Raw genomic sequence first — 11391 nt, 5'->3', positions numbered from 1 at the left:
GGAAAATATTTACAAACAAGTGAACTAAATTATGATGTTAAGATACATTAAATGTGTATTTTATCATAATTTTTAGTTTTGAAACAAAAGATTTTTATAGGTTGCTATGAGAGGCAGATGCAGAATTTTTAAGGTTTTTACAATTGAATTCGTTATATTTTTAAAGTTATGAGTTTATATCTACTATTTGTTACGATTTTAATTAATTACACGTAGATTTATGCTCCACATTGAAAGTTATGAGTTCAATTGAACTCATCGGTATAGTTATACATACGCCCCTGCTTGGTACGAGAGTTAGCTAGGTAGCTTTGACAATACGGGATCGGCTGAACCCGATCACTTTAGTCCAAACCTTATATTTATCTTGAGAAATTCATTTAATACAAAGTATATACAAATTACTAATAAAAATTGTTAGAACGCCAAACTCATAAACTTTAAATTTTAACTTCGCTTCTGATTAAGTGATTTGACTATCATGGTTTTTCACCGTATCAGTCTCTTCTCAAAAGGAAAAGAATACAGTCAAATCTCTTTATGACAACCTCGTTTGTTTCGAATTTTTTTTGTTGCTATAAAGGACATATATTATAACATAATATAATATTCAATTTGGGAAAAATTTGATTTTTATAGTAAATAGCTATTATATAAGAATGCAATTATAGAAAAGTGTGATTGTAGTACCTTTTTCTCTACTAGTCTAGCACCTAGAAAGAAAAAATTACCAGCCTAATCTCCATTAGAGAAAAGAAAAAGAATTCACTCGTGGCAACACGCAAGGAGAATGAGATGGTGACAATATTCCAGCATAAAATATTTTTAAAGGAAGCCAAAATCTTTTACAAGTTGTGTACTGCAGCTGACTGAGCAGACAAAATACTTAATTCCATACGCTGTTTCTGACCAATAGCAGCTCAAGAATTTGAATACCCTTTAAAGAATTTCAGAGAAAAAAATAATTTCTAATTATAGCTTAATAAATCCGAAGCTAACGAATGACTGAGAAAAGAATAGACATAACTGGTTAAGAGGAATTTAATAACCAAGAAAATAAAACAATTATTATATAATGCTAAACAAACATAAAACAGTTAAATAACCAAGAAAAGAAAAAAGAATATAGAATAAGTTGAAAAGGGTGTCATTTTCTTGACATAATAAACTATAAGAAAGATAAAGTGGATAGTGATTGAAAGTAAAGCTAGAGAGAATTGAAGAAAGGGCTTGTGTTTGAGAAGGTCCGGACCACAAGGTTTTATATATTATTACGCAGTTTAGTTTATTTGTAAGAGGTTATTTTTACGGTTCAAATAACCTAACGATCACATGTCAGCATATTTATCGATTACGTCGGCTCCCTTCTAAAGCTAGAGAGAGACTTGTACTATGTTGTATATAATTGTGTATGCATGTGAATTGTTATTTGTTAAGCTGCATGTTGTACTAAGTGTATACTATACTTAGTGGATTATTTTAATGTAGTTTGAGAAGTGAAAATGAAAGCAAAAGCTATGCCAAGAAATATGGTAAAGAGAGAGAAAATATTATTGTTGTTGAAGAAGAAGAGGCAGCAGATTATGGTTATTATGTACATGGAGATACGAGCCAATAGTAGTAAAGGAACCTTCTGCTTAATACTCTTCCTTTTCCTCCTTTTCATTCTTCTACTCTTTGTTCTTTAAACCATTTACAATTAATCTCTATACCAAGAATTCAACTTCTTATACACCCCCACATCCTTTTCTTGTGGTTTCTTGATCTGGAATCTTTTATTTGACACTTTTCTTTTGATGGGGGTGTTTTCTTTTTCCTCAATATAATTTCTGGGTTTTGGAAAGTTTAACTGTTTGATTAACTGCTTAGCATTTATAACAGAATCTGATATGAGTAGTTTGTTTGGTACCAAGAATCTGGATTTTTTGTGTTTCTTGTGATGAAAAATTCTATCTTGGGAACAAATGTTGAAGATTCTGGTATTGGTTGAGTAGGGTGTTTAAGTCTTGAGTTCTAGAAATTTGGTCAAACAAACTTTAATTTCATTTCCTTATTTGTTTAGATCTTATACTTAATAGATATACATACCAGACTTCGTGTGTATCCAAATTACTGTAATCTGTTTCCCCCTTTCCAATATTTAGTGAATTTTTGGGGGAAACTTTTTTCTTTATATGTAACTTGCAGAAAGGAAAAGAAAAAAAAAAACCCACCATTTTTATTGTGGGTTTAATAGTTTCCAATTAACAGATTAGGAGAAAAGTTTTAAACTTTGATCAATTGAAGCAAAATTGGTGATTATTCTGATTGTGGGGTTACTGCCAGTCTATGGGAGTTCCTGATAATTCACTACTGGATTTGATTGAGAAAATTAAGTCTTGGATTTTGTGGCGAACGAGTCATCCAACTTCCTTAGATAGCAAATGCAACATGGATTTTGACAGTGGCAAAACCTGTTGGGAATGCAAGTTGAAGTTTACGGATTCTTGCAAAAAGTATAATTGCCAAAGTTGCAATGGACTCTTCTGTGGTGATTGCATTCACAATTTTGAATCTTCTGATGTTGTTGTTGCATCTGAATCAGAAGGGACTGTGATTGATATAAAGTCTTGCAAGTTGTGTTCTAATCTAAGGACTTGGCATAAAGGCGCAAACAAGTTTAGTGACAAAATTTATCCCTCAGATTTTGGTACTGACAAATTTGATGATTATTCTTCCCATACTGCAATCAAGAATAGTTTTACAACCTTTTCAAATCATTCATCTCCAGTATCTCTCCGTCACGCGCCAAGCAGGTACCGGATGAGGTTATCATATACTCTATTTTGCTTTGTTATCAAGATAATGTGCTTTTCAAATTCTTTAACATATTAAATGGAAGCACATATATCCTGCATAATTCATATTCCAACATTATTTGTATTAGACCTTGGCATTAATATGTTTTCTCATGATTAGATTTGGATTTGTACCCAGAGTTATCTTGTCTTGAAGTAGTAGATGCTGCAAATATTATGATGTGTCATACTGTACTGTCATATCTAGTTTTATGATCATTAACCAAATCTTTTTTTGTTTGTTTAACTATCAAAATATACTCGAATTTTTGTTTCATTTGGTTGCGGAGTTCTGTCAAATTTGTATTTATAAGCCGCTTTTGGAAATAATTTCAGGAGTGATGAAGACGAAGGAGGGGATTGCACAAACCAATTCTTTAGCCCATCTAGTAGTCATTTTCATGATAATTCAGATATAGATTCAAGTAGTGTTAGTACTAGACATGAATATAACAACTTAAGGTCAGTTGGATCAAGTCCATCGGACAGCCCCTCTAGGACTCGTTTTATTTCCAATAGAGTTGGGCATTCTGTACAGCAAGATCAAAATGATGATGGTCCCTTTGATCAAGAAGCCTTGGATGTTTTAAGAAGGCTTGAGAAAGGGGCAAAGGATCTACAACAGACTGCTGATGATAGTGTTGAACATTTGTCAGTGTATCGGAACCAGTTAGGGAAGCAAAAGCCAGTCGATCTTAGAAATGGCAGTCTCATATGGTTACCTCCTCCACCTGATGAAGATGACGAGACAGAAAATAATTTCTTCTCATATGATGATGAGGATGATGAAATTGGAGAGTCAGGTGCAATGTTTTCTTCAGGTGCGAGCATTACCACCGTGTTCCCTGAAAATGAGAAGGAGCATGTGGATCACAAGGAACCTTTAAAAGCCGTTGTACAGGGCCATTTCAGGGCTCTTGTCTTACAGCTATTGCAAGGTGAAGGAATAAAGTCAGGGAAAGAAAGCAGTGCCGATGATTGGGTTGACATAGTTACATCACTAGCATGGCAAGCTGCGAATTTCGTGAAGCCAGATACCAGTGAAGGAGGCAGTATGGATCCTGGTTATTACGTAAAGGTTAAATGTGTAGCTTCTGGAAGCCCAAGGGAAAGGTAAAATACTTTCTTTTCTTAAACATTTGGGTCTTAGGCTTGCTTACTCATGTCTCATCATTCAGTTTTGTTTCAATGCAGCACCCTTGTTAAAGGAGTAGTCTGTACAAAGAATATTAAACACAAGCGCATGACTTCACACTACAAAAATGCTAGATTGCTTCTATTAGGAGGAGCACTTGAGTACCAAAGAGTTCCCAATCAGTTGGCATCTTTTAACACATTATTGCAACAGGTTTTTGGTTGATTTGTCTATCTTTCTATGATTGAGATAAGAGCAATTAGAGACAAGTTTATGACTTGTATTGTCCTAACAGGAAAGGGAGCATTTGAAGAGGATCGTTTCAAGAATCGAAGCCCACCGTCCTAATGTGCTACTTGTGGAGAAAAGTGTATCTTCTCATGCTCAGGATCATCTATTGGCAAAAGAGATCTCTTTGGTGTTAAATGTTAAGAGGCCACTGCTGGAGCGGATAGCTAGGTGCACTGGTGCTGTTATTACTCCGTCCATCGATAACATAGCCACTGCAAGATTGGGATATTGTGAGCTCTTTCACTTAGAAAAAGTTTCTGAAGAGCATGAACCTCCAAACCATTTCAACAAGAAGCCGTCAAAAACTTTGATGTTTTTTGATGGTTGTCCTAGGCGTTTAGGTTGCACGGTAATTTTTTCTGCCTCAGACTCCAACATTGGTTCTTCTTGTGCTGAAACTTTTAAATATTTGAGCTATAATTAAGACTTATATCGTCCATATCTCATAAGTACATTGGATTTAAATAGTACCTTGTGCTAGAATTGTGAAATTCTATGGCTCGGCTCTTTAGTGTTCTCTATTTATTACTTGTATCTGATATTTATGCAGATACCCTCACCCTTTCTTCTGTTTCCTTGAATGACTACGTTTCTAATTTCACCTGCTTGTCATGTAATTTATTTGGAAGTGCTTTACACCAGTCTCTGAGCATGACATGCCTTCTTTCCACAATTTTCGCATCCACAATATATGGTAATTGTTATAGTTGTCACTGAAATTCAACAGTGATTTGATTTCACAGACAAACTATTAAGGCCCTGGACGTCATAATGCCAATTCTGCAATTCCATGTTCCTAAGAGCGAGCTGTCACAACAATCATCCGAGAAATACTTATTTGCTTGGTGTCATTTCGGGCATCTTAAAAAAGGATGTAACTGAAAAGATCAGTGGTCTTAATATTCACGGTAAACCTTGACATATGGTCCCCGCGATATTATGGAAAGTAAGTTTAACTCGAAGGAAAGGCAAGCTTTTTCCATGGGAGCAATGAGAAAAGAGGAAAAGAGAAGACAGAATAAACTGAAAAAAAAAAACCATACATAGATGATTAACTTGAGCAATATGATCTGCTCTTATCATCCTGTTTGGTCTACTAATACTTCTGTACAAAACAGACCTACGCTATACCCCCTCGAAAATTACCTATACTTACTTCCTTTTTAACTTTAATATTATTAGTCATTTTTTCATCATATTATACTTATGTTAGGCTGTGTCTGATGATTTCTTTTGTGTCACCTGTACATTCTCAATTCCAAGTAGTGGACTTTTTGTAAGAACTTGGTGAAATAGAAGCGATCAATTATAATGTACACCATCTGCAATAGTAAATTATCACTCTAGTAAAACTTTCTAAGTTGCTTGTGCTTTGATAGGCTGAAGCTAATCATCAGGTACCAGTCATAATATGCTGTATTGACTTTGAAAATGCTTAGTGAACTTTCATCCTGTTTGTTACTCAGTGAATTGATGCCGATCATGGTCTTTTTTGCCCAAAAAGAGTTTTTTCAGAAAGAAAGGATTAAACAAAGGGAGAAAAAAAAGTCCAGAATGTAATGTATTGTCATCAAGGATCAGATGTTAACTGCCCTTTCATTTGACGTTTTGTAGGTCTTGCTGAGGGGTTTGTGTTGTGAAGAGCTCAAGAAGGTGAAGAAAGTCTTCCAGTATGCAGTCTTTGCGGCATATCATCTGTCCCTTGAAACATCTTTCCTTGCCGATGAGGGTGCTAGTCTACCTAAATTGTCTGTAACACCCTCAATTGCCATACCAGAGATGGTATCTGCTGATAATGCTATTTCAGTGATTTCTCATACTGCTGATAATGTAGGATCTTCCACCTGCAATGCCGATGTTGGGTTACCAGCGTCATCGTTGGAGCATCATTACCCTCCTTGTAATGATCCACCCACCCTAGATGATTCTAGAGACAGAGATCTTCTCTCTACTGCATGCCATGACAATTTACATGATATAAGACCTGTTGAATCTGTTGAAACAATAAATCAAGCCGGTGAAAGATCACAAGTAACTTTAGGCCAAGTGGAGAGTCAACCAGGAGAATTACCAGAGCTGTCAAAGCTTGAGAGATCAGATGAAATTGAACCCTCTAATGAATTCTATTCAGCTGCTGACAGTCATCAAAGCATATTAGTATCATTTTCTAGTCGATGTGTTCTAAATGGAAATGTATGTGAACGATCTCGGCTTCTCCGCATAAAGTTCTATGGCTCTTTTGACAAGCCACTCGGGCGATATCTTCAGGATGATCTTTTTGGTCAGGTAAAGTTGTTAGGGGTCATCTTCTTATATCCAATTTTTAGTTCTTTCAAGCTATTTATGTATTGCACTTCATATTCCAGGTATCTTCCTGTCAATCATGCAAGGAGCCAGCTGAGGACCACGTCATTTGTTATACGCACCAACAAGGGAACCTTACTATAAATGTTAGACGGCTACCCTCGGTGAAGCTGCCTGGTGAATGTGACAAAAAGATATGGATGTGGCATCGATGTCTCAAGTGTGCACAAATAGAGGGAATCCCACCAGCAACTCCTAGAGTAGTAATGTCAGATGCTGCTTGGGGACTCTCATTTGGTAAGTTTTTGGAACTTAGTTTTTCAAACAATGCAACTGCCAACCGTGTTGCTAGCTGTGGTCATTCTCTCCAAAGGGACTGCCTCCGGTTTTACGGGTGCGTAGTTTGTCTTCTGCCAGTAATGTGCAATCACTCCAATCATTCAATTATTGATTTTCAGTGCTGCTATTTAGAGAATAAAGTTTTCCATTTGCCTGTGCAGGTGTGGTAGTACGATTGCATTCTTCCGCTATTCTCCTATTGATATTCTGTCAGTTCGTTTACCTCCATCAACTCTTGATTTCAGTAGCTACACAGAGAAGGAGTGGTTACGGAAAGAAACAGCTGAGGTGCTATAAGTTCCAAAAACATTTTCCATTATCTTGCAATGATGCTGCGTGTTTGGAATTTTTCTATTTCTTTTTTATTTTTATATTTTAGTGTTAGCTTTTAAATAGCTATGTATAATACTATCTTATGTTTCCTGCAGCTATTGTGCAAAGCCAAAGCCTTGTATGCAGAGATATCCAGTGCTTTTCGCAGGATTGAAGAGAAAAGTATACATGAACCATCTGGTAAAACTGAAGTGCATGACTGCATCATGGAGTTGAAAGACTTACTTATGAAAGAAAAGAGTGATTACCATGTAAGTACCAACAAGAGATTAATGTCTAATACTTCCACATTTTCCTTTTCATGGCAAATTTCTGTGTTCAAGCGTGTAAGATAAATGCGGTCTTCTTCCTTATCCCAGTTGCTTCTGTTTGTTTCTACAACAGGACTTGCTTCAAACTGCTGATGCAGAAACTTCAGAACAAGGGCAGGTAGCGGTTGACATTCTTGAACTTAATCGCTTGAGGCATTCCCTTGTGATTTCTTCACATGTTTGGGATCATCGGCTTCTTTCTGTGGAGTCCCTCCTCCAAGAGAGCTCTGGTTCAGTGGGTTCAGAGGATTCTGGATCTTGTAATGAGCTGACGGATTGGAGAAACGATATGATTCTGAAGAATGACCCTCTTGAGCATGTCTATGAAGAGACTGAAATTGACTTCTCAAACTTAGAGGAATATCCTGAACAGGAGGAGACTCATGAGTCACCTTATGGGCTGGTGGAAGGCTCCATGTTTACCTCGTGTGAGTTCGAGAAAACACAGGACACGCAGATGGAAGGAGAGAATGCAGTTAATAAAACATCCTTGGAACGAGCTCCTTCAGCGGCTTCTGTTCTTTCTGATAAGATAGATTCTGCTTGGACTGGTACTGATCGATCTCCCAAAAAAGCTCAGATATTACAACGGAATGGATCGGAAGCTGCTCCTTTCAGGCAACTTGATTATCCTCCTTTTTCAAGGCTAAAATCACCAGCAAGAGTTAACTCATTCGACTCTGCACTGAGACTTCAAGACAGAATCAAGAAGGGATTGCCGCCTTCTTCGATGCAGTTAACAGCAATTAGATCTTTTCATGCTTCTGGAGACTATAGGAATATGATCAGAGACCCTGTTTCCTGTGTTCAGAGAACTTATTCTCAAATATCACCCAGTGAGGCTCAGAAGGTTAATCTCCTAATGAGTTCATCACCCTCATTTATTTCTTATGCATCTCTTGTACATGATGGAGCCAGGTTAATGGTTGGCTACAATGACCTAATAATATCTGTTTATGACAATGAACCTACTAGCATAATATCTTATGCTCTTAGTTCCAAAGAATATAAAGACCGGGTCACCGATAAGCCAAATGTGACTGAAATGGGTTGGAACACAAACGGCATCAGGAGGGAGAATGGAGCGGCTTCTAATGTTTGGCAGTCTTTTGGCTCTTCAGACATGGATTATATCAATTATGGAAGCTATGGTTCCGAAGATGCTTCCAGTACGATTAGTTCCCTCTTTGCAGATTCGAAGACTTCCCCTCACCTAAGGATCTCTTTTGAGGACGAATCTTCAAATGCCGGGGGGAAGGTGAAGTTTTCTGTCACTTGTTACTTTGCTAAGCAGTTTGATGCTCTGAGGAAGAACTACTGTCCTGATGAACTGGACTTTATACGGTCTATAAGCCGTTGCAAGAGATGGACTGCTCAAGGTGGAAAGAGCAATGTTTATTTCGCTAAGTCATTGGATGAAAGATTCATAATTAAACAAGTCCAGAAAACTGAGTTAGAATCTTTTGAAGAATTTGGACCCGACTACTTCAAATATCTAACGGATTCTGTTAGCTCAAGAAGTCCAACTTCCCTTGCTAAAGTTCTGGGAATATATCAGGTTGGACTCCTTATATGCAGCTTGGTTTGGTGGTGAATAGAAATACTTCTTTTATTTTGAAAATGTTATATTTTAATTTCTGTTGTATATGCTAGGTTTCGGTTAAACAAATGAAAGGAGGCAGGGAAACAAAAATGGATCTGATTGTGATGGAGAATCTCTTTTTTGGAAGAACAATATCTAAGGTCTATGATCTTAAGGGCTCTCTACGATCCCGTTACAATGCCGACAAAACTGGGGCAAACAAAGTGTTATTGGACATGAATCTTTTAGAAACATTGCGTACCAAACCTATATTTCTTGGAAGCAAAGCAAAAAGAAGCCTGGAGAGAGCTGTTTGGAATGATACAGCCTTTTTGGCGGTAAGCTGCTTAGCGTCCAACTTTGTTTCTTAAAATTTCTTTTATATATAACTACTACTATTACTACTGCGCCTCTGTCCCAAACAAGTTGGGTCGGTTATATGAATCCTCGCTGACCATGTTTCTACATTTAATCATCCAGGCAAACATTACACAAAATTTTCTCTATACTTCTATTTCCATAAGAATCTCTAGTAGGGCTAAAAGACTCCTAGAAAGCATAGTATTTTTTTTTTCAAAATTCTTTTTTTTGGATAATGGAGGGTACACTAGTCTCCTTTGGTTTGATAAGCACTTTATCAAGGAGTACTGTTATTATTTGTCTCTAAGTAATATGAAAACAGAACTTAGGATGTCCAGTTTGCTAATCTCAGTTATATTTCCTGCTAATGGATGTGCAAATACGAGTCCGTGTGTACGTAGGCATATGGTTTTGCTGTAAGAGAGAAGGGTAGCAAGGAGCAAATGTCTTACGAGTCAAATTTAGGAAATTCAGTAGAAATTAGCCACCCTACTGAATTGAGCTTTAAGCTTCAGGGAAGGAGTAATAGCTGGACTTAAAAGGTTGAAAGTATTAGATTTATTAGCAAACTTGAACTGTACAAAGTTAAATTAAGAAGGTTGACTATTAGGATTTTTCTCATTACACGGCTGACATGGCATATCTAGTAATGTATTGATTTTCAATCTATCTATTGCCATGAATAATACCCGAGAACCCTACTGTTTCTGTTTTGACCAAAGATGTTTGATTTGCACAGAAATATGCAGTACATAATTCATCTAAATCACTTTTTGTATCTGGAGACGTATGATTTACTTTTAAAAGATGGTACAGTGTAATAGCAATATTGTAGTTTGACAGTGTTGTATGGTTCGTAGGAAGTTTCACTAAGAGAGCTCTTCTGTTTAGGTTGTCACGCTACGATATGACAAAACTTTTGTTGGATTGGAAGGCGCTAAATTTGATTTAACATGTTCCTTTAGCTGGTTTGTAATTGTTTATTAGTGCTGAAGTAAAATGGCGTTGTACTTGAAACTTTCTCCATGGAGTTCAGTCACCAAATTTATTTTACTTTTACTCTTTTCTCTTCTTTTTTTTTACGTATCTAGTTTGAGCGATGACTGATAAAGCTGCTCTTGTTGGCAGTCGGTTGATGTGATGGATTACTCTTTGCTAGTTGGGGTGGACGAAGAGTGCAAGGAGCTAGTCGTAGGGATCATAGATTTCATGAGGCAATATACTTGGGACAAACACTTGGAGACATGGGTTAAGGCATCCGGGATACTTGGAGGGCCGAAGAATGCATCGCCAACTATTGTTTCTCCGAAACAATACAAAAAAAGATTCAGAAAAGCAATGACAAGCTATTTCCTCACAGTGCCTGATCAATGGTCATCTTAAACATCTTAAATTCATTATATTCATTACAAGAACTTTCTGCCAATAAGCAAAAACAAAATGGTATTTGCAAAGAACTGCAGGAAGGGAGGTTGATCTATTCCAATTGGTACATTATATTCTTTTGTAATACTAGGGGTAGCAATTGGCCCCTTGTAAAAGGTTTAGAAATAGTGAACTGTCATCTTGTGTGTTGAGAAATCTGGCAAAGGGTACATTTGATTTAACCATCTGTACATTTACAGGCTTCATCCAGGTAATTAATAAAGTTTCTTTTTATATTTCTGTTATTAGTCATTGCATCATCAGTGTTAGTACTTTGTATCTGGACTTTGATTTAGAATTTTTTTAGGGAAAATGACACATTGTATAGCCGCTCTCAAAATAATAGCCTAAAAATTGTATTTTTGTTGTATATTGTTTGTATATATGTGCATTTTTGTACTATGTTATATACAAAAATATACAAATTTTATATACTTTTGTGGCTACTAGATGTAAATAGTTTCGACAAGGGCT

At 36.5% G+C, this 11391-nt stretch overlaps 1 protein-coding gene across 2 annotated transcripts; it reads left to right on the top strand.

Moving 5' to 3' along the window:
• Positions 1-1291: 1291 nt before the first annotated feature.
• On the top strand, positions 1292-11162 carry LOC107766204 (putative 1-phosphatidylinositol-3-phosphate 5-kinase FAB1C). Of its 2 annotated transcripts, none has more exons than XM_075233374.1 (11): positions 1292-2795; positions 3174-3950; positions 4032-4185; positions 4268-4612; positions 5878-6549; positions 6630-6961; positions 7068-7194; positions 7335-7490; positions 7624-9108; positions 9204-9470; positions 10621-11162. In XM_075233374.1, exons 1-11 carry the CDS (start codon positions 2329-2331, stop codon positions 10873-10875), a joined length of 5037 nt encoding a protein of 1678 aa, XP_075089475.1. In that variant the 5' UTR covers positions 1292-2328; the 3' UTR covers positions 10876-11162. The 2 variants fall into 2 exon arrangements, with proteins under 2 accessions (XP_075089475.1, XP_075089474.1); XM_075233373.1 differs by having other exon boundaries at positions 1337-2807.
• Positions 11163-11391: the final 229 nt, after the last annotated feature.

Source organism: Nicotiana tabacum, chromosome 16 (genome assembly GCF_000715075.1).
Source record: "Nicotiana tabacum cultivar K326 chromosome 16, ASM71507v2, whole genome shotgun sequence".
Taxonomy (NCBI): domain Eukaryota; kingdom Viridiplantae; phylum Streptophyta; class Magnoliopsida; order Solanales; family Solanaceae; genus Nicotiana; species Nicotiana tabacum.
Note: the sequence above shows the minus strand (reverse complement) of the source record. Positions and strands in the feature narration are given on the sequence as shown.